The 23,405-nt window shown below is 40.4% G+C and overlaps 1 protein-coding gene across 3 annotated transcripts in view; it reads left to right on the top strand.

The window, feature by feature from the left end:
• Nucleotides 1-23,405, top strand: part of PTPRC (protein tyrosine phosphatase receptor type C) — an 86,953-nt gene that overhangs the window by 6,939 nt on the left and 56,609 nt on the right. The window contains exons 1-2 of one of the 3 annotated variants that reach the window (XM_030953889.1): nucleotides 22,228-22,293; nucleotides 22,379-22,496. In XM_030953889.1, coding sequence (XP_030809749.1) covers nucleotides 22,430-22,496 — 67 coding nt within the window. In that variant the 5' untranslated portion in view covers nucleotides 22,228-22,293; nucleotides 22,379-22,429. Of the gene's footprint in view, nucleotides 1-7,205; nucleotides 7,296-22,227; nucleotides 22,497-23,405 lie in introns of those variants that run through there. The other 2 variants (XM_030953891.1, XM_030953890.1) reach the window with 2 other exon arrangements.

Genomic DNA, 23,405 nt, shown 5'->3' with positions numbered 1-23,405 from the left:
AAGAAAATGGAAGGAGAACCCTCTGGTCCTATTATTGTCTTTGGCAGTGCCCTGAACGACTGCAGCACTGAGACCTGGAAAAGGAATTTGTTTTGTTTTCTGTTCTATTGTTTCTGTGCTACTGCAAAGTCAAAAGTCAATTTCACTCAAGCTCCGCCTTTCTTACAATGTACCAAACACTGAGTTGATTTCTCAAACACTGAGTTTATTTCTTCATCCAGAAGCTGTGTGAGATGCCTGCTCATCTCCAGCACTGAAACCAGAGGTTCACTCTAACTGCAGGACAGCAGACATGGCACTGTTTTTAGAAGATTTTAATGCATAGCCTTGAAGTTTATTTTTTTCAGACACAAAAGAAGTGATGATCAATTCTGCAGAAAATGTGGAAACTGTAGGGTTAGGAAGCCATTTGCAGCTGCGATTCAGCTACAAGTGATATTACTGGCAGAGAAAAGCAGAAGTGGAAAATGAAAGTAAAAAATGAAGAGATCTGGTTTACTTGGGGCAGGAAACTTGAGCTCACAACTTTAAAGCAGAAGTTACTTAAAAATTAAATAGGAAGTGGAAATGTCAGGCTTGTCTCAGACATCAAAAGTAAATCCCTTTCCAGGCAAAGGGTCTCGTCAAGCAAATCTCACTTGGGATTTACTGTGAGAAATGTTGCAAAACTACTGGCAAATTAAACTGCTACAGTTTCTGGACTTGGCTGAAAGCATTATGGGTGAGACCCTTTGAATTTTCAGAGCAGTTCTCAATAATTATAGTATTTGGGCATCACTAATGATCTGAATTTTGACATTTACAATCTATTAATTAATATTTCACAGAAAATTATATGGTGAATTTTTAAGGAAAAAAGATACAATCTTCAAGAGACTATAAAGTTCTTCCATTGTAAAAAAATTAATATATTCCTTAGGCAGATCATTTGAGCTGCACATGTCACAGTTCACACTTTTAATATTTTTCTGAATTTAAAAAAGGTCTCAGTTTATAATTTTCCTTGTGGCTGGTTTCCATACAGTGGGGTGGCATGCCATGCTGGCCCTCATGGTATCAGGCAGGTACTGGCACACATCTGCAGGGGAGAAGATGATAATTTATTTTGGCTGGTGCTCATACACATTTTGTTAGACTCCACACGAAGTACTGCCACTTGGAGCTAATTTGAAAGCTTGTCTGATGATGTTGACGATGACCTCAGACTATGCTGACATGGCACCTCTATGTATCCCACCTCATGGATAATTCATTAAAATAAAGTAGGTTAAGCCATGGACTGGCCAAACAGGCTCCTACTTCATCACACAAACCAGTAAGAAACTTCTCTGTGTTATAGTTGCTGGCTTTCTTTCCAAGTCAGCTCCAGACTCATTTAATTAGAAAAGAGAAGCTGATGTGGTGACTGGTGATGGGGGCAGGAGAGGTGTTACCAAAGTGAGAGAGGGCAGAGAAAGGAGTTTTGGCTTTTTTTGAAGTATCTTTTTTCTTCTTAGCATTTTGTCTATCTATCTTGGCCTCCAGAATTTCCTGAGCCTTTTCTGGTTATCCCAACAGACAGAAAGGGAAAAATGGGCTTAGTTCTGGCATTCTTACTCCTTCAAAGCAAAGCTGTAGAACAAGAGCTCTTGAAGAGTGTTACAAGGGATGAGAGACCCTGCTGAGCTCTCCCTGCTGACCCACAGCTTGAACAGCAGAAATACTCTAAATCAGGCATTTAGAGTTTAGATGTAGGCTGTGCAGCTGCTATTTTATCTCTGCAGTGGGAAGGCCAGGGCCAGTGGCTGAATTCACCCCAGGTAATTCAGATTATTTGGAAAAAATCTGCTTGCTGTAACACAGATTGAGCCTTATCTAGCACGAGTTTACCACCTTCTCAATCCACCTACTATTGAGCAGCAAAGGTAGTGCTGTGGCATCCTTTTATTGTGGTTTAAGTGTGCACAGACTCTCCTGTATGTAGGAGGGCAGCAGGCAGAGTTTCCACTGAAACGTGTTGAACTTGAAGGTCTCCCATGCACTGTCTCTGTGGCTGTACTTCCCAAGGCAAACACTTTTGAAATCTCAATTTTTATAATTAGGAACCGAATTCTTTCCAAATGAGCCGCTATGACTGCTAAGTAGCACACGCTGCTCAGGCTGCAGATGTTGATTCACTGATAAAGCCTTCAGATCAGCAGAGTGTCAGGCAGCGCAGCTGCCTTGGATGCTTTTATGGGTCTGAGTGCCTTTTGTTTCAGTGCTCTAGAAAGGCCTAAGTGAGGAAAAGCAGGGTGCACACCTGCATGGCTTCTGCAGCACGGTGGGGACTCTTCCTCCTGAAAATGGAGCACCTTCTGATGCAGTAGGATCTGTCATGCTGAGAAAGATAGATGGGCTCCTGTTAGCATCAATAGCAAAAGGTCTTTGTACACAAATTGGTGGGTATGCAGTGAAAACCATCACACATATCTGAAAATCCTGGCCTTTTCTCTCTGAATTCAAAACCCCTATTTGCTTACATTAGAAGAAAAAGTTATGAACTTTGTACTGAAGTTTTAATTATGTCTGCAAGCTATGATTCTTGCTGCAGCCATTTTCTGACACTGACAGTTTCACTCTGATGACATCACCACAGCTGACTTCAGCAGCCTGAATTTCACCCATCAGCCTGAAAAATATGGGAACAAAAAGGTATGTAAAGATGAATAAATATTAAAATATTGCTAGAGGCAGCTTGCTGCCACGCTCTCTGGGTGAGCTTATTGACTGCTGGCCAAGTCTGCAACACAGCCCCAGCTTCAGCTGGTGTAGCACTCTGATGACCCTATTTTGAACACATACTTTAGACCAGCTCATATTTTTTCCTAAATTTGGCCTGTCTTAATGGAAGTAATTTTTTTTTTTGCAGCTATAGGAGGTTTCACATTCAGAGATAGCCAGTGTGAGCTGTATATTTAATTAATTTTCCTAAAAATCTCTTCAATATTCAGGAGAAAAGAATAAAGAAAGTGTCCTTTTTAATAACTCTCACTACCCATGTGAAAATTTAGGTAGAGCAAATATTAATTTTAAAAAAGTGCCAAAGAAACTGCAGCAATAAAAAAGCCATAGTTTCTGTGTCTGTAACTTCCAGGTTAATTTATAATTTCACTGTCATTATGGTTGTGGTTATTTCCTATTCTCAGTTTATGGTGTGATCACCTCAGCCAGCAAATCCCCAGCCAGCAGATCACATACTCCCCCACAGTGGCATGGAGGAGAGAATCACAAGAGCAACGGTGAGAAAATGTGTGCGTCACAGTATAAAAGCAGTTTTAAAATGAGGGGGAAAGGGTAGGAGGACACAAACTGACCAAAAAAGAAGTCACTTCTGACCTCCCACAAGCAGAGCAGTGCCTAGTCAGCCTCCAAAGAGGGAGTACTGAGGCGGGGCCAAACCCCAGTCCTGTGGCTGAGCTGGCAGTATGTGACACGCAGCACCCCTTTGGTCAGCCCGTGCTGCTGTCCTGGCTGTGCCTGCTCCCAGCCTCCTGCCAGCCCCGTGGGGCACAGAGCTGAGGAGCAGAGAAAGCCTTGACGCCCTGCAAGCCCTGTTGAGCAACACCTCCAACACTGGTGTGCTATCAGCACCATTTGAGTTGCAGGCTGGCAAGGTGCAGGTTGTGATGCAGCAATTAACTCCATCACTGCCAGCCCCAGCACACGGCTTCATTTCAAGGAGTTGTTTTTTTTTTTTTTTTTCTTTCCCCAGTGCAACTATTTGCTGTCTTCTTTCCAGTCTTCTGCACTATGACAGTGCCTCCTCCCTTATTACATCCTCTCTATGATTCTTCACATTGCTGCCTTTCCCAAAAGAAGTTTGTAACGTCATCAGTGTATTTGTGCACCCAGGCAGGCAGGGAGGGGAAGTGGGGAGCCATGTAAGTATATTTTAAACTGTGTAGGCTAACAACAACTCATATCCTTTCACAGCTCAACATTCACTTGAAGAAAACTGAGTGTACTATATCAGAAAAGTTCAGCTCTGTCTCAATTTAGACTTGACAAGATCAAGAAAGATACAACAAAGAAAATAGTTCAACTTTGCAGCCAGAGGAGCTGAACCTGTGGTCCTCTGCATTGTATCTAAGTGCTGCTGCTTTGTGTATAGCTTAAGGTGGTTTAATCAGTTTTCTAACTTGTAACAATACCTTAATTTTCTACTCAGTCTTTTCATTGTATTTCATTCCAGCTCTGAGCAACACCAGCTTAAACTAAAAGTGAGAAAAAGGAGTAAGAATTTCCTTTCTTGTAGTGAAAGTATTAATACCTCAATAGGAAGAAGAAAAGCTTTATTTGGAAAGGTAAGAGTTAGAAAAGATGGGGTGGAAGAATGAGAAATAATGGCAACCTTTCCCTTAAGACTACAGTAGAAGTTGCTTCAGCTAAGGTAGTCTTTAAATTTTCTTGATGTTATTCTGATACAATTCTGAAGGTGAATTGGGTGTTTTTCTCCTTACTTTGTACAATCAATTTTTAATTAGTGCTCCTAAACACTTACGTGTACATGTATTTGTGTTAGTACATGCGTGTATAGAGATTTAAAAACCTCTGCTCTGCCACTTTCCAGTGACCTCTAGGATTTTTGGTGTAATTAAAAAAAATAAAAATAGAACTTATCCTCCCTTTTTAAAAGAAATCAGAACATTAACTAATTTTAGCCTATCCACCACTTTACATCACGTCTCTGGTATTTCTGTTCCTTGTTTCTCTTGCTTGTCATGTGGCTGTGAGAGTAGTGAGTCTTGTCTCAGGCAGTTCCTCATTTTAGAGGGGGAAGAATTTTTATTGTCAAGCCTTCGTGCAGTGCAAACACTTTTTTTTTCCTTCATTTTTTTGCCATTCTCTTGGTAGCTCGTAGGGACTTGTGTTTTCCTCTGCAGAAGGTAATTCTGCAGGGGGGGATCTCTGTATGATTTAACGTAGAGCCTCTTACAGGCTTGAAAAAAGGTCAGAATTCACGATTAGTTCTGCTTTTCTTTCAAACACTTCACTTGCCAGTACCGGCAGAGCTTATGAAGCTAGGCACCACTACGGCGGGTTAAAAATGTCCGGAACCTGGCTGCCCACAAGGCTGCATGCGGGGCCATGGCTGCGCCTCCCGCCTCGCCTTCCCCTGCCCCGGGCACCCTTCCCGCTTGGCCCCCGCCTGGGGCCGGCCTGCTGGGGAGGGAAGGCAGCCTGGAACCGGCTTGCTGGGGAGGGAAGGCGGCCTGGGGCCGGCCTGCCGGGGAGGAGCGGGCAGGGAGGGCAGCAGCCTGGGGAGGAGTGGGCAGGGAAGGCGGCCAGAGCCGCGGCCGGGCCGGGCTGCAGGCGCTGGGAGCGGGGTGCGAGCGGAGCCGCCCTGCAGGAAGGGGCAGCCTCGGCTCCGAACTGTGCTTCAGCCCGGGCTTGTTTGAAATTCTCCTTGGGGTGAGATGGGAAATAACAGCAGTGGTGATCCAAAGATAGGTCAGAGGTGGTGGGTGTCATTGTCCTGGAAGTGGAATAGACTGAAAAGGTGCATTTCTGACAATAATTATGCTTACAACGGTGAACCGTGGAGCCTGGGCCACCATGGGAGAGCTCCCTGTGGGTTTCCCTCACAGCTCCTGTGCGGGGAGTTGGCTCTGTATTTCTGTGGTTACGGCACAAAAGTTCTAAGGGTCAAACTTTGTCTGGGAGAACAAAGAGGAACAAAAGATTTTTCAGAAGAACATTTTGGAAGATCCTTGTCTATCCCAGGGAGTATTTTCTGGCTCTGCAGAAAGGCACAGGATTTTTGCTATCACAACAGCATTTAAAGGGGAGCCTCACTGCTGTCTGTGCTATTTTGAAGTCATGTCAACAATGAGCTGAATGACTTAAAAAATAAATATTTTCAATATGAAATGGAACTTCATTTGTATACAGTTAATGTTAATTAGAAAAGTTTGCTCTAGTAAATATGTGGTCTGATAGGAGCTGCTGGAATCAAAAATAAAGGCAAATTATTATCAATTTGGCAATTCTGAGCAGCTGCCTATTTCATCTTTGAAATAAATGCCTGGATTTTTTTTTTTTAGAAAAAAACTGAATTAGGCTACCATGAAAGCACAGAAGTATTCTCTCTATTTCTGTCTGAGGATATTGTGAATATTTGCACTGCTCTTTTTTGACACTATGGGTAATGGCAGAAGCAGCATGGATTAAACCTTTCTCACAGAGCATGGCATAGGCTGTAATAGAAGTCTCTCAAAAGAAAAAAATCATTGCTTTGAAAAACCTCAAAAGATACATTAAAAAAAGAGGCTTTATGCTTATGGGTATGGTAACCCTTGATAAAAGGCTACACAGTCTTGGCTCTCAAAACACTCTTGAAATTAAATTAAATCCATTGAAAGTCTTTAGTAAAGGCCTAAGAAGTAATAGCTTTTATTCTGTCAGTGCACCCTACTGGATCTTTCCCTTCCAAGCCACCTGAGATCCTCCTCTTAACAGCAGAGATGATTGTAGATATGTGTCCTAGAATCCACAACATTACAGCAGTTCATCTGTCCATTTCACTTCTCCCCCTTTTTGAGGTAGGGGTAAGCACTGTATGCAAAGTACTGAGAGTCTCAGAAATTACTCTTTTTCTGCCTCTTTCTGGCCACTTGACTCCTCTTCACCTTCAGAACAAAACCAGCTCTGCTTTTATGAAATAAGCTGTGACAGTACACAGCCATTCCTGCATTTTGCCCATGCCAGCAGCTCCCTCTCAGTGCTGCTGCCTGGGGTCTCATGCTGAGTCTGCTCCCAGCTGCAGGTGTAGCACTGCAGCCCTTTTGCTGGCTCCTACAGCCATGTTTTTAATGAATCCCACATGGGAAGAAGAGGGACAGACATGGCGATGAAAAGATAAGGCTTTCACCTTGCAAGCTTCAGGGGCTCACCTGCATATGTCAAATAAATGTTGTGCTACAGTGTCAAGTGGGGATGTTGTGCAAACTGACTGTAATAGCAACAGGTTGATATATTTTTCATCATGTGCGTATTATGTCCCATATACTCCAGGAAAAAACCCCAACAGGAATGTGTGCTGTTACCCTGGGGACTGCTCTGAAGCATTACTGGTAAAGCACTATCATTTCCTTGAAATTTCCAAGTATGAATTACCCCCTCTTATTGTAATATCTTTGATATCAGTGTTTTCTTCCGAGTCTCTCACATTTCTGTTTTTGCAGCTCTGCAGTATGTGAAACACCTGTTGTTATAAGTATTGATGATACTGAAGAAATAACAAGGCTCTGCAGCATAGAAACCTGTGTCAATAGGTATGTGAATTAAAGGGTAGGAGGGGAGCTGACGGTAAGGAGTTCAGAAACCTGACTCTTTACAGTAACCTTGACTTCCTCTATATAAAATATTGCTGTTTTGAAGTTTGCAGGTTAAATATATAAAGGGATGACTTGGCTGTGGGAACTTTCCCCTTCCTCAGACAGTATCTGATAAGGTTGCTACTGACAAAGGTTTGTGTGAAAATATGCTTATGCCTGTGGTTAGGTTTGTGTTATCCTGTTATTTGGCTTTCAAATCTTCATAGCAGTTTTGCAGCCTACCTTGTCAAAGAACCTGTTTGTTTTAGAAAACTGACCTAAATAATAATTTTGCAAGGAAAACCCCTAGAGTTCTCTGCAGGAACATGTTTTGAACACATTGACTCCTACTTGAGAATGAAAGTGGTTTAGTTCCACACCTACCAGCAGTTTGCTTGACCCCTGAGGCAGCAGCAAAGAGGCATCCTCAGCCGCCAGGGTCAAGAGCCATGAGTGGCATGGCATGACTGGGCCTCTGCTGCAGTCTGTGCACAGCCTTGTCTGTGCCTTGGCCTAGAGAGGATACAGAGGTGACCCAGTCCTTTCCTGCACCCCATGATGTGTCTCAGGTTGTCTAACAGCTGCAGGTAGCAGTGGGGAAAAAGTGGTGAAGTTTCATTTCTAAGGTTTGTTCAAGGCATATAAAGAGGAAAAGCTCCTGCATACATCTAGGCTGTAGCTGCTAGAGTTAGTGTACTCTAGCTTGCACTAATATCCATGTGGAGAAATGGAGAGGCCTTAGAGGCTCTACTTCTTCCTCTGTAGTCACCCAGAGCTCAGTTAAATGTTTTTAGGCTCATGGTTTTCAGTCATGTTACTGAATCACAGGCTCTGCGCAGCAACCATACAGCAGAAGGCTTTACAAGTCCAGCAGAGGAAAGTCTAAGTACTGGGGAATGGCTTGAAGATTTCATTGCATTTACTGCAGTGATTCCAGACTCTGAAAGTTCAGTTTTAGTAGTAGGTGAGGTGGCAGTAGGCTCTATGTTTGGAGGAAACCCTCATATTAAAAAGAATGTTTCACTGCAGAAGTGTTTCAGACTCCCATATAAATAAGAAATAGAATCACCCCAGAGTGGCATAAATGGAAGCCTTTGCTTTGCTTTTAAAATTTCAGAATTTGCCATTTAGGTGTCTACAAGAACCAATGTCACTTCAGAGTCCTAGAATTTCAGAGCTGTCTTATTCATTATGCTGAGAATAATCAGGAGATGCTTGTGTCTGTAATCTTCCTGGTCAAATATGTAGTTTTTACATCTACAGAGCCTTAATTCTTTCACAGCTTTGTATGCTGGGCATACAAAAATTAAGGCTTTTCCTTCAGACAAAGATATGCTGAGCAATCTGAACCTCATTTTAGTCTGATATCCCAGCTTAATTTTCAATTTACTGAGGTTCAGAAAGTTGCTGAGTGGAGATACATTCTGTGTGAATGTGTAGAGAAAAAGATTTGTATGTTTTTTCCCCTTGAAATGTACAACATGATTTTAAAGAGTCTCAAGCATTCAGCCAGAGTGATTGATTTATTGGGAACTGATTGATGGTCACTATTTGAATTATTTAAGGTAGTTTCAAAAATATAATTTTTTATTTAAATATAGATTCCCTGTTAAAGGAGGTGAATGGAAATGAATTTAGATATTGTGTAGCCTTATCTAACTTCTTGGGTGTTCTTACCACACGGACAAGCATTGCCAGATTAAAATATATTATTGTGTGTAGGCTGAATGATTCTGCAGTGTTTAGTGGGAAGAGATTTCTTTGATGAAGTCTAGAGAGCTCCCATACAAAAACACCAGACACTCATTCTGCCATGTTTTGCAGTGTGGAATCTTTTTTCAGTTGATACTGGGCAGTTATGGATCAGGGAAGAATTTCATGGGACGTGTGGTGGTTGGGGTGTGCATGTGCTCATGCATCATGTCCAGAGCAATGTTGATGAAAAGCTCTACCAGTCCTACTCTGTTGCAAAAATAATTTTCAATCTCTAGCCCTCTCTCTGAAACATCTTCAGGATGATTCCAGAGATAAGGAGAAACATAAAGGTGGTATTCAGGGGGCAAAAGTTGTTCATAAACTAGAAGGGAAAAAAATCTTTTTAAAATAAATTAAAAAACCCCAACAAAATAAATGCATGGATCACTTTGCACTACCCAGCTAGACCTGCGGCTTACGTCTGTCTTCTGACTGTTCTACCCCTCTCTTCCTGAAATATCATTTTAGTAGGTTCACAAAGCTGATTTAAAGCATAAGACACCATGGAGTCCTATCTCGGGGAAACCTTAGCTGATGATAGCAAGGAGTGTGTTGGTTTCAATGTATTCTAACTAAAACTAAGAAGGATGGGAAGGCTTTTCATCTGGATAGCTCTGTGTGGAATGGTGCATGAATATACAAGCATATATATGTGTCTAAATAGACACAGGTATAATCATATAAATGTCAGAAAAAGCTGCTCAAATATGTGGTAATAGGTCTTTAGTGTTTATTTGGTGCATTTTAAATACAATTTTTCTTTCATATGGACTGTATTTTCAAGCTCCTTTTCTTTCTGTCTTTCACCTCACTGGACTATTCAATTTCTTTCTACCTAAGACCAGCAGGAAGTCTGTAAAATTGCTTTTTTTTCAGTAAGAACTATAGGATTTGTTCTATAGTTTTAGTGTTGACGAAAGAAACAATGGATTTCTTTGAAAAAAAAACCCAAGTAAAATCAGGACCATTTTGTTCAATACTACACCACTGTTTTCAGTAATTGCCTTGTACAGTTTGCAAGTCTTTCCACTTTATGTAAATACATTAACTTCTGAAAATCCCTTACAGCTGGGAGGTGGGGCCTTTTGAAGGAGGTGTTCTTTTGAAGGTACGAGGGTCTCTTAAACACACATTTTCTTGCTTCAAAGTAAATCTTGTAGACTCCCTGTCACAAATCCTTCTTGTTAGGAATTCTGCTTGAAGAACTGTTTGAATTTCAATATCAAGTATTTCAAACAAATACATCTAATGCCTCAATACATTTTTCTTAGGGTCAGTCAGTGGCCCTAAATAAGAAAGAACCTCTGATAATTTGAATTCTATTCCCAGAAACCCGTTGAAGAGAAGAATAAAATAAATCTGAGCTTTTTTTATAGTTACTCCTGAAAACCAGGAAAGGGGAAGTAAGTGTAAACTTCCAATTTTTGAAGCTGCTTTCTCTGCTTCTTTATTTTGTGCTCCCATTCCCTGTATTTTTGTAAGATGAGTGAGAGTTGAAAAACTGTAACAGAAAAGAATGCAATAACTTAAAGGTAGGTTTTGGTCTTGACTCCTAAACAGAAGGATTAATTAAGTATAAGCATATGTGTTATTATCAGTTTGGGCTGTCAAGTGAATAACAGTTACATTTGAGTTTTCTGTAGTGAAATCCTGTTCTAGAAAATTTTAATGATTGTAGGACAAGTGGTCTGTTTACACATGGCTGAAAAAGGGAGTCCATAAGACTGTAAAGCATTTACCTCTGAATTTTTATTGAAACTAAGAATGGATTTTTAAATATGAATTTGAAAAATTGGGAATGTTCTGATGCAAAGATTGTGTAGGCTACAAATCAAGAAAGAGAAAAGGTACTTGTAAAATTTGGATTTGGAGAAAAAGAATATCATACTCTCAAGAAACGTGCATAATAAAAGCTAGAATTGTGCTCAGTGTCTCTGCATCTGTGGATGTGAGGAAGTACATAGCTCATCTTGGTTTTAAAGCCTTTAGCTATGAGACAATTAAGGAAGAACATAGATTTCTTAAAAGATTGTCTGGTTTTTGTTACAAGATACACAGCTCAAGGACACCTTGTTAAGAAAACCAGAAGTGTGCTTTCTTCTTTAAGTCCAGCCTCATTTTTACGGTCAGGGTCTCCAGGAAATAAAATCATAAATCTGGAATGTTATAAAATACTTTCCCATAATTCAAGGTCAGGTTATAAATCGAAGTTGCTGTGTCTCTTGCTAGATATGTATTTGCTCTGGTTCTTAGAGCTAAAAGCTTCCAAAAAGAGACCCTTTAAATGCTATTGACATTAATTTTAGCAGCAAATTTGAACATGACCCTTGCTGAGCTGGGCAGTATGAGCTGCTTAAAACAAGTATATGCTGAAAGGTTTTTGTGCAGCATGGAACACAAAACATTTAAAGGATCTTCTTTGCCTGATAACGCTTCCATTGAAAAATGGCAACTAGTCTGCAACTTCATCCATCCTTACATGCTCATGTACATGTTCCTGTATGTACCTAGAGATATACTGAGAATCCTGTGGATCATTGCCCTTTTGAACACTTCTTGGGACTTCACAAATGCCTGTAGAGCTGAGGGGAAAGCACAGCAGCCTGACATCTAGGTGGAGCTGGAGGTAGTAAGAGCACATTGCATTGTACTGGTGTCTGTGCTTTCTCTGCTGAGATTTTTACCAGCATCCTGCGTGCATATGCAGAGCTCTCAGTGACCACCAGTTCTTGCTCCATGATCTGCTTTTCTCCTCTGCTCTCCTCTTCCCTCTCCTCTCCTTCCCTCCCACTCACAATTGCATTGCTTGACCAGAACACGAGTGTGCTGCACAGAGCTGGCTGCCAAAGGGTGCCTTTCCCTGAGCACTGCTATGTCCAGCGACAGCTGGGGAGAAAAGAAAGCCTCTGTCAGTGCTTGTCCCCAGCTTAGGAGAAGGACAACACAAATCTCTGCACTAGCAGTGTCTGTCATCATATGATGAAAGTGTTCAAATTATTCCACATAATCCTGCAGAAACAGCCATAAAGTGACAGCTATATCTTTTTAAACATAGAAAACTCGACCTCACACTTCAGCAGGTAAGGGGAGGAAGAAATACTGGTAACTGTGTATACCACAGGTAGATTAAAATCTGTGATTGAAGTACAAGCCAAGATACACTGAAACAAAATGCGTCCCATTAAAGGTGCTGCCCAAAAGTGTTTTTGGGAGAGCTGTGTATTGGATCATTTTGCTCCATACAAAAGTCCTGTCATGTCAAAAGGGAGGTATTGACAAGCTGAAAGAGCAGCCAGGGGCCAGGAAGAGCGAGAGGTGTGCTCTCAGCACTTGGACTAGACAGAATTTCAAATGTCTGCACACTTCTGCAACATCTCCCCTGCCCCAGAGCAGGGTTTGTAGGTCCTGCAGCACCTGGGATTCAGTGTCAGGTATGCATTAGTTCAGTGCAAGCTTCAAATCACCCAGTGATTGTGACAAGAGCTAAGAAAGCAGCTTATCAGTTGAGGAAAACCTAGGGCATCTGACTCTAAAGGTTTTGCCAAATCTGTAATATAGTCTTTAGATGAGAATATACATGGTATTTATCTGTCTCTGTACTTTTCTGCTTTCTGTAAGAAAGCGCTGGCACCTGTGGCAGGCAGATTGGTAAAAAGGAGCTTGGTACCTCTGATGTACAGAATGAAAGCTGAGATATCAGATAGGTTGTCCCCAAAGGATCAATCCTTTAATCCAAACAATCCAAAGGTAAGAAGCCATGGACTCACCTCAAGTGTTTCAGTGTGTTAAATTGAGGTTGGGGGTTGAGGGCCAGGATATAACACTGCTGTTTTCAGCTTCCAGAGTATTCCTTACTTCAGGGACCCACAGTGGGCCACATCAAAATGCCTTAGCTGATCTCCAGAAAGTCCATCTGCAAAGAGAGCTACCAGAGACAACATAAATGAAATTGTGGCTTCACTGATGTAGCTGGAATTTCACTTAGATGGATAAAGTTATATTCAGTTCCTCAGTTATGACTTTTGCAGCTCTGCACCATTTCTGAGCCTTGGTAATTATCATGTAGGAGCCACAAAGTGAAACCAGCTTGGAAAGCTGAGAGCAGCAGCGATTTATGGGCCAAGCTGAGGCAAGAGCAAGAAGCAGCAGTCAGAAATTTTTATTGTTTTTCAGTTATAGCTTTATTTGGTCTAATAGTCTTAATCTGGCAATCTTGAAAAACTCTGCTGGTGACCTTTCACAACAGTAAAGTTATTAAATATATCTAATGTTGAAGTTAAACAAAACTTGCTTCAGCAACATACATTTTTTACAAATACAGCATAAGAAGTACTGTCAGTAGTTTAAGTGGGTATCTGCTGGTATTCAAGATAAGTAATCTATTTGACAGGACTTTGGGGTTTTGTTTTTCCTTTTGAGCTCTTACTTGTTCAATAAATGGTTGTAGATGGTTTGGATTATTGGTAGATAATTTATAAAACTGGTTTCACATAATTTAACTATTCTAGATCATGAAAACCAAACTATTTTGCCCCTTAATTAGTCTGAATGTTAATGAAAGCACAGAACTATTTAAAATGGGTAAATAAGAATAGATGCATGATCTTCAGAGAGATCCCATGGTTATATGGTTATACAAAGAATATGTACATTCTCAGCTCCTCAACTTTCTAACATGAGCTAGGACATGTATACAACCCAGGCTTTCTCAAAACAAATTTTTCTACTTCCTGTTACCTCTTGGAGTAGAACAGAGGCCATTGTGGAAGCAGCAGAGGAAAGCTCTTCCCACCTTGTTTTTGAACTTCTCTTTTCTCACCCTGCTCGTGTTCCTCATGCAGAAATATGCACAGAGCTTGTTTTCCTCTGGACTGGTATTTTGGTGCCCAAAAATTGTGGCAGTATGTGAAAGGTGTTTCCAGCTAGAATAGAGTGTATGTAGGTCTGACCTTACAGATTCATGATTCAAGAGGGTGAACTGAAAAATAATGAGACAGTTCAGGATTTTTTTCAGACTGATGTAGGAAATTTGGAGAAAGGAATGTTCTGAGAGCAAGGAATAGCACCAAGGATTCTTTGATCAGGGACAGTGGGTGGCAGGCAGGTCATGTTTTGTTTGCTATCATCTGTCTTTAATTTGTTCCTGTTTGCAGTAGAAGGAAAGGAAAATGAACAGGTTATTTGCTTTTCCTACACAAATTTATTTGTGAATCTGTATTTTTCCATGGTCTCCTCCACCTAAAATGACAGTGTGCTGATGGAGTGGGTAAAGTCTCTCAGAAAATTCACTCCTCCAGAAAGTGTCTCTATTGATCGGAGTGGAGCAACTTTTTGAACCTCAGTAAACTGAAAATTAAGCTGGGCTGTGAAACTAAAATGAGGTTCAGATTGCTCAGCATAGCTTTGTCTCAAGGAAAAGCCTTACATTTTGTTTACCAGGTTGTAGGTTTGACAGACTGACTTTGTTCTGGGAACTGGCATTTTATTTTTGGTTTGCATCAAAATCAATTTTAAATGATGGCTCTGTATTTTTAACACAGAATCTCATAAACTCTGAAGAGGATTTTCTTATGAGAAGAAGACAAAAACAGACAGAGACTCTTGCTAAACAATTGTTGCATGAAGTTTCATCTTCTGTGATATTTCCTAACGTACTAAGTGTAGGAAGTAACACTTGCTGTAAGGCAGAAAGAGGATGTGCAAATATTTTATGCTGATCTGGGGAGTGAGAGCACATTACCACATTAGTATATCAGCCTGAGCTTGGAATGGGAAAAATGAGCTATTCTTGCTAATAATTTATATTGCCAGCATTGTATCACTTTTTAGAATAAAACTTAAGAAACAACAGTGATACTAAGGTTTTTTGCCTTTTTTTCTTTATAGAGACTGGATTTTTGGCAGTGTATACACGAGCACATATTATAAAACAGTTGTGAAATTGTGGAGTTTCTTAGGGTCCTGTTTTATGAGAAACATGGAAGGGTTTTTTTTCTTGAAACAAATGAATCTGATACTGTTTTGCTTCTCTTGTGATTCAGTGGTTTACATGCTCTGAGAATTCCAGGTGTTTGGGGAATACCACAGCATGGGATTACCAACCTCCCCTCCTCCCCTTCCACCATCCTTTTTTTGGTCATTTTTGGCTCTTCCATTGCACTGTATGCACAGATTGTATGTGTTTATAAGGCCTCACCAATATGTTTCTTCTTGGGCTTTGTGACCCAGGTAAAAGAGCCAATTTGTGCTAATTGTCTTTGAGTGCTTATTATGAAATGTCCTATAGTGAAATAGAAATTATCTATAAAACCCAAATACCAAAAAAAAAAAATTTATTTCAATGCTTGACTTCCCAGTGCTGTCTTTTCTCTTACCTGTTGTAAATCACTCAAATATTTGCTTGACTCTGCCAAAATTTATTGTGCACAAGTCTACTGTTTACATGGTTGTTATTTTAAAGGTAAATATCCAATATTTTTGCACCTCTGTTAGCTGACTCTAGTTAAGCCCATTAACAGGAAGTGATAAAGAAATATTTTCAATTACATGAATGACTTCTGCATTACTCTTTTACTTTAAAGTTTAGAATTTATTGTTTTCTCTAAATATTCTGGTTTTTTTAGTGTGAGAATAAACCAAGACATCCAGTGCATCTTTATACAGACTTTTGTTTTTTCCAGATTATCAGCACTATGAACTTGCAACATTTTAGAATGGCTTGTAGTGTGTGTGAAACAAATAAACTGAATGGCTTAGAGACATGGAAACTGAGGGAGGGAGATACAGACCCTGATGTACAAGGTAAATAAATCAGTGGGATCAGTTTGGGTTCCTAACTGTTTCAAATTCAAAGATGACTATTGTGAGTTTAGATTATAGAAATCTTCCAGACTCTTGTAGATTTATAGCAGTAGTTTCTTGACAAGCCAGTGAGGAAGAAGTAATGCCTGCCACATGCTTCTTGGAGACATCTCTCTAAGCCTTTTGGACAGCCCCAGAGAGAAAATTCATGTCCCAATGTGAAGAAGGGCAGGAGATGGGCTATCAGAAGATGACCGACAGCATCACTGTAAGCAGACCAGCCTTCTAGGTAAAGATTTGTGGTTTATGCTTATAAATACCCTGCTCAAAGGCATTTTGTGCTTCTATACAGTAATGACTACAATCAGCTGTGGGACTTCATGTCCATCCAAAACAATCATAGCTGGGATGTTAGAAAAACATTTGCCGTAATCCTGTGTTTTATTGGAAAAATGCACACGAATACTCTTGGCTATAAGCACTGTCATCTGACAGACAGATAAACACCAGGACAGCTTGTAGAGCACAGCTAATAGGGTGTGACAGTCAATCTGGCACCCCAGGTGAGGAGCAGTCTGGGTGGAAGCACGATACAGTGGTAGAAGCAAAGAAAACAGAAGTTAAAATCACAGAAGATTCCTGCTTGGGAAGAACAGAAAAGGGGACAGAGAACTCCTAGAAAGCGAGCTGGTCTGCTCATTTACAGCAGAGACTAGAGAACAATTAGCTCAGAAATAGCGTATTGTAGGAAGATAGTCTGAAACATGGGTTCAGTAGCCTACCCTGACTCTGGTCCTGGCTTGCTTCAGCTAAAGTTGAGCATTAAAAAAAGATTAAAAAAAAGACCGCCCTGTGCATCACCTTCAGAATAAACAGACTGGTCTTTATATTTGGTGCAGGGCACAGAGGAAGCAATGTTCAAGAGATAAGGGAATACCCGGTGATCTGCAATGAAACCAGAATGTAAAGACTTTGAGAAAGACTGTTTGTAAGCATTTTCTTCTTTTTCTGTGTGAGCTCTTTTGTGTTGGCGGGTGCTACTATTGCTTTACTTGTGTTCTGTCAGGCCTTCTGCAGACATGGCCCAACTGTGACTTTATGGTGCAGGTAAGACAGCATTTACTGCAGAGTGTTATGTAATTAAGAATAATTCTGCATATAGTTTGGGAAAATTAACCAGCAGGTATAGATTAGCTAGTACTAGGCCATCAGCTGAAGGGATGGTGCATTTTGTGAAGGTGGTAGGGGAGACCCTGCACAGAGGGAGCTTGTTTAGTACCTCCAGCTGGGGTGGTATTCCTGAATTTCAGCCTGATTGTTCAGAGGACAATGCTCTGCCTAGAATTCAGCTCACTGCCCTTTAAAATTGTGGTTCTTCATTTGTTGAGACAGTCATATGAGTGCCTATAGAACCCAGAAGTTGGTACTAGGAAATGAAACTGTGGGGGGAAAGCAGAATCAGACTAAGAGGAGGAAAAAATATGCCACTGTTGAAGAGCTCCTCAGAATGAGACTTCAAGAAGTGGTCCAGGGGAAGCAAATATTCAATTAATTGTCATACCTTCTTTTCATTTTCCCTTTCAAGGTGAATCATGGAAGGATACAAAGAAAAGATGCTGTGGGTTAAAATGTTTATTTGATGTTTTATAATATCAAATGATCTCATTCACTGGGCAATAGTTGAACACCTTATACAAAGCTAAATCCTGAGCTGTTCTCGGCATCCAGCACTCATTCAGAACCAGGAGGCAGAGCAGATGTTCAGCACAAATCTAACAAATCCCAGGACTTATGGGTATGCTGACACTGTTTAAGGGTAGCAAGTTCTAAGTGGGCATGTTAAAAGGAGCTATTCAAGAACGTTCATTTCACAATAACTGAGCCCACTGTTATCCTGCACTGATTTTATGTGTAAGCAAGAAGTAGGTGCATGGCATTTCCAAGAGCTTCTTGTAGGCTCATTGCTCATTTTGGGCCAGATTGTGCAGAGTGCCTCAGGGATACCAGAATACGTTCTCTGTCCTGAGCAGGTACAGCACAGATCATGCAGGCAACATATGAAGTGAAGATGTCAAATCATCCTTGCCTGAGGGTTGATAGCAGCAGAGCAGTATGCTTGCACAAAGAGCTTTATTGTTTACTCTTGACCTTAAAATAATTTGATCCAATATGACACATTAAGTAGAAATGTTTTCTTTCTTCAGGAAATAGTTCTTGGCAATTGAAAACAAGCCTGAAAAAAGTATGTAAAAAATAGATTCCTTAACAAATGTTCAGTGAAACATTAAGACTGTTATAAGATATGTTCTCTAGCATGAACAATGTTTTCACAGTAAGACTGTCAAATTAATTTTACTGGATAAAATGCATAATGCAGGTAGCCCCCTTGATTTAAACAGAGTTGCCCTTGGGATAAATATATCCTCTGTCCCTTAGTGTTTGCAAAAGCACGTGACTTCAGTTTCTGTGAACTGCTAAATTTTGATATGCAGTGTGCTGAGCATCACTGTAACTGAGCTGAGTCATATGAGATGACTTCAGTGCAAGGGAAATTATGCAAAAAGAAATCTGCATTACTTTAAATACAAATGATGTATAGAGTATATAGAGAATTTATTTTTTTATTTAGTTACATGCATTGTAATTTATTCTTTCAAGGCCTCTGAACAAAAGGAAAACACAGGTGAGTTCTTGAGAATGCATTGATTGAGAAAACTAATTCATACTACATTTTGTAAACACATTAACACAAAACAGCATTAGATTTAGGTACCAATGAAGAACACCATTGCCTGAATTAATCCTCCCCCTCCATGCCATTATACCCTCCAAAAACCAAATAAATCTCAGTTAAAATTCTTGGTGATGGATGCCGAAGTGAAACCATAATGACTTTAATAATCTGGACTTGGAAGTTGTGTTGTGTGAAGAATGTGAATGCTGCAGTGTTATCTGGCTAAACTCTTAGGGAAATGAACACAGGGTGAAACTGAGCAGCATGAAAACATCTGAAGAGAGAACAGAATGAGGTTTCACTGGCATCTTTCAGTCCTGCTTCCTGTGTTTAATGTGTGGCATTGAACACAGTGAGCACCAATGGTCATTTGTGGGTGGCACAGGCCCTGTAGGTGTCAGAATGCAGGGGAAGTGTGGCTGCTGGTATCTGGTGGCAGATGCAGGGTGGGCCAATCTTTGGGGGCAACCTGTGACAATCCAGCCTGAGACACAGATTTATTTGGCTTGTGGCTGTATCAAGGTGCTGTTTATACTCTGGTTACTGCTACTGTTGCCTTGCCTTAATCTTTCCAGTCTATTTCCTCCTGGCTCAGTAATACCAGGCAGAGATAGGAAATGGTTTGGGGAACACTCTTGGAGTAGAAAAAGGGAATCTCAGAGTAATATCTCATGGTTGAAGAGTTCATGCTCTCCCTTCCTTTAGGGTAAATAGTGGTGAGCTTTATGGATGTTCTCTACTTTGCTCTGCGCGTCACTGGAATAGGAAGCAGCTCCTTGGCTTCTCCCCAGAAATAGTAAGGTATTTTTTAGCTGCATTAGCATATGGTGGAGTTGTTCTGGGGCAGAAGTGTCATGCATGTGTGCTTGCTCCATCCCTCTCTCTGTCACACCCTGCAGTCTGACGCCTCTGGGCCGCACCACTAACAAAAACACCTCCTGGTAGAAAGCAAGTTTGCAGGGACTGTGGAGGCTATGAGAGACCTTGGTGTCTCTCAGCTAGCTCTAGGACTCTTTGGGATACGGGCAGAGCTTTTGCACTGTCTAACATCAGTCACTGAGAACCTACAGCAGTTTTGTCTGATGTCTTATGAGAGGCTATGCACATAGATGAGTGTGTGGAGTGTTTTGAGGATCACAGGTCCTGGCTCCGGTGCTGTGGTCTTATTAGCAGTGAGAGAACTGGACTTTCCCTCCCAGGTTACCCAGGGGGATGAGTACAAAAGAGAAAGACTTCCAAAGAAATGGGTAACTTAAGTAGCTGTGCGTTTTTAATGTTGTTTTAGAAACCCTTATTAGTACAAATGGATGGTTCTGACTGATTCTTTCCAGGACAGGGAAAGTATACTGCACTAGTTACATGCTGACATAATCATGTTGGCCAATTAAAAATTCAGCCTCTGTCCTGAGAAAGGATTTATTTTAACAATCCATTGTTTAATGTGCAAGTGGAGTAAATTAATTCTCCCCTTCTCTTAAAGGGAAAGTTTTGGGTTTAACCTTGGGAAAGAAGACTGCAGTTTATGTCTGGAAAAAGACTTCACGAGTTCTAACAGAATCATAAAATGTTAGAGGTTGGAAGGGCCCTTGAAGACCATCCAGTCTCAACCCTCCTTTAGTGGGCAGAGAGATCTCCCACTAGACCAGTCTGCCCAAGGCCTTATCCAACCTGGCCTTGAACACTGCCAGTGTTTGGACATCCACAACCTCCCTGGACAACCTGTTCCAGTAACCACCCTCACATTAAAGAATTTCTTCCTAATATCTAGCCTAAATTTCCCTTCTTTCAACTTGTAGCTGTTACTCTTTGTCCTGTCACTGCAATTCTTGATGAAGAGTCCTTTGGCTTCCCTCTAAAGCCCCTTCAGACGAAGTCTTCCCACAACTTTCTCCAGGCTGAGCAGCCCCAACTTTCCCAGCCTGTTTTCATAGGGAAGGTGCTCCAATCCTCTCATCAGCTTTGTGACCCTCCTCTGGACTTGCTCCAACAGTTCTGTGTCCTTCTTATGTAAATTTGTAACTTTGGTCATTAATTTTAACAGCTGATGGTTTATGGTTAGCAGTATACCTAGAACAGTGGGATCACTGGAGGGTGTGATGTTCTCACTAAATAATAGATAGGGTATGGTGCAATATTTCCGTGCTGTGGAAGTTCTGTAAATATCACACAGCCAGAAAAGATCCACTCTGCAGGAATTTGTCTTGGGGTCGCAACTAGAGGAGTTGAGTGGAGATTGTATGAAAATACTGGGGAAGGTCAGGTGGGAATGGAGCCTGGTTCTCTTTGAGAATGTTTATGAGAGATTCTTCACAGGCTGTCAGGCACACTGCTCATCAGATGGCACATGTCAGCCATGCTGGTGTCCTGCTTTTGTCTAGGATAAAAGGGACTAAGATGTCAGGGCTGCAGGCAGTGTATGGCTATAGTCCAAATTTAATTTGTGACAACTCCAGGATGATGAGGTTATTTTATATCAAAATTAGAGTCTCTGGAGTGTCAGAGCAATATCATTGGATTAGTTTTGTTCTGAACACATTTACTATATAATTATTATTACAGCCACTTTGTATGGAGACATACTGCTTAATGAAAGCTAGGATTTTGTTCTGTGTTGTAAGACTTGACTCAAAATTGTAGAAAATATATTTAATCTGCTGAGGAGTTTGATTCAGTCATGTCATTTGTGAATTATTAAGTGAATTTTTACAACTTTTTCCTGTGTGTTGTTAGGAAACCTCTGAAGGACTTATGAATAGGCAGCACAAAGGTATTCTCTTCCCTTCTTTATCTGTCTTATGACAGGGTTCTGCTGATTCTTTTAGAACCTTGGAGATCTTCAATAAGAGAAGCAATCAAACATTTCTTCCCCTCGTAATCTACTATATAAGGGACATTTGTTACCAAGTTGTTGAGAACTGCCTCAGTGCACGCAGTGAGGGAAAATGTCTTTGCTGTACCTTGTATTAAGTCCATGAAAGTGACAACAATCCTCCTGCACCATCATGGTAAAGAATTGTATTGAGTTCTCCAATTCTAAACATTGCAGAAAATAGAATTGGACTGCCTCTATCCATTTGTTGGGTATGACTGTCATACCCAGAAGAACATCCTTGTAGAAAGATTCAGAAATATATCCCACCAAATCACAAAATAGTTAGGGTTGGAATGGACCTCTGGAGATCATCTAGTTCAACCCCATGTTTAAATGGTTTTCATTTAATTATCAGTTACTTCATCTGAGGATGCATTTTTATGAAGGCCTTGTTGTCAGAACAAGTGTTTTGGTGACTCATGGTTAGGGTTTCTCTTTCTCTCAACAGAAATCTGAAGAAACATATATGGGAATCTGTGAATGAGTGCAGGAAAGTGCACATGAAGGGAAAAAAAATGACTTTGCTAAATCCAGTCCTATGAAAAGTGAAGTCTTGTGTAGCTCCTAAGTACAAGGGGAGAAATAGCTGAAAATAATCTACTTTAGTTGAATTAAGGAAGCTAAGTATTACTGCAGGAACCTAAGAAAAACCCCTTTGACTTCCTGGAAACTGAAAGAAGTTTTTTTGAAGAAGTAATTGTCTCTGACATCACGACAGTGCATTGCGAGTTTGCAAGTGGTTAGTTAGGGTAACAGAGGAAGCAACTCCTTCACAGATAAGCAGGCAGTGCAATGTATGTGCCTAGTTAGTCTCCTTCTGGGTTCAAGTTTTGTGAAGAAATTATTTTGCAGACAGATAACATTTATTTTGCTTTCCAGAGAGAGACACATGCTGTTTCATAAGGATACGCCTGATTTCCAGAAATAACCATGTTTTTGTGGCTTAAACTCTTAGCATTTGGTGTTGCATTTCTGGGACGGGATGCTTTTCTCAAAGGTAGGTTGCAACTGATCTTTCTTTTTCTCATTTTGATCCCTCAATATCCTCTGTAGATGTAAAACCAGTGGAAAGCTTTGCAAAGTGCAGAAATACCATCTTGGTTCAGAAATTAGAATACAATTGTATGCAGTGGTGTAAGAACCTAGGTCAGGAAGACTGGTGCATCATGTATGAAGCTAAAATGTCTCCCACGTGGTCCCATGTGAGAGTCAGACGGACCATTTAAAAAATACAACTACATTTGTAGCTGAATTTGAGAAAGAATACATTTAGGTCTCTTATATAAACCTGTTCCATGTAGTTTTCATGTTCAGCTTCATCTCGTGATGTAGTACTGGTTTTCTGCATTTAAATCCTTCAAGAAAAAAGTCTTCCCATCAATGTTAGCCGCTCCCTGATCACAGAATCTGCTTACAGTTCCTCAAGTTTTGATTTTTTTACTGCAGTAGGGTTAGTAACAAGTTCTAAAAGTTGTAAATTAATCTCTACTATTGATAAATTACTCATTTTCTAAAACATTATTTATTTACTTTGTAAAAATTGCTCCTTAAATAGTCTTTGGAATATTTAATTACGTTAGTGCTAGTGAATTTGTTGCTTGACTTTTTAAGAGAAAGATCGAGCTCAAGAGGATGATCTTGCAAAACATGTTAGATGTTACAGATAAAGAGAGTAGCAAGAAAAGCAATTAGTCTTGAGGTAATACTTAATATAAAGAAAATATTTTTTTTCCTGTTCAAGAAAATATTTTCTTCAGAAGAAAATGCAACATTTTATGTATATGTATCTTCCATCAGTTTAGCTAGTAATGCAATTTGGGATAGTTGATGGCAGACACAAAGTGGCTTGAAATATTTTTTCTGAAATGGCAGCCAGTTATATGCCGGGCTGAAATCTCTTTTCATT

This window comes from Camarhynchus parvulus, chromosome 8, assembly GCF_901933205.1.
Source record: "Camarhynchus parvulus chromosome 8, STF_HiC, whole genome shotgun sequence".
NCBI lineage: Eukaryota > Metazoa > Chordata > Aves > Passeriformes > Thraupidae > Camarhynchus > Camarhynchus parvulus.
Note: the sequence above shows the minus strand (reverse complement) of the source record. Positions and strands in the feature narration are given on the sequence as shown.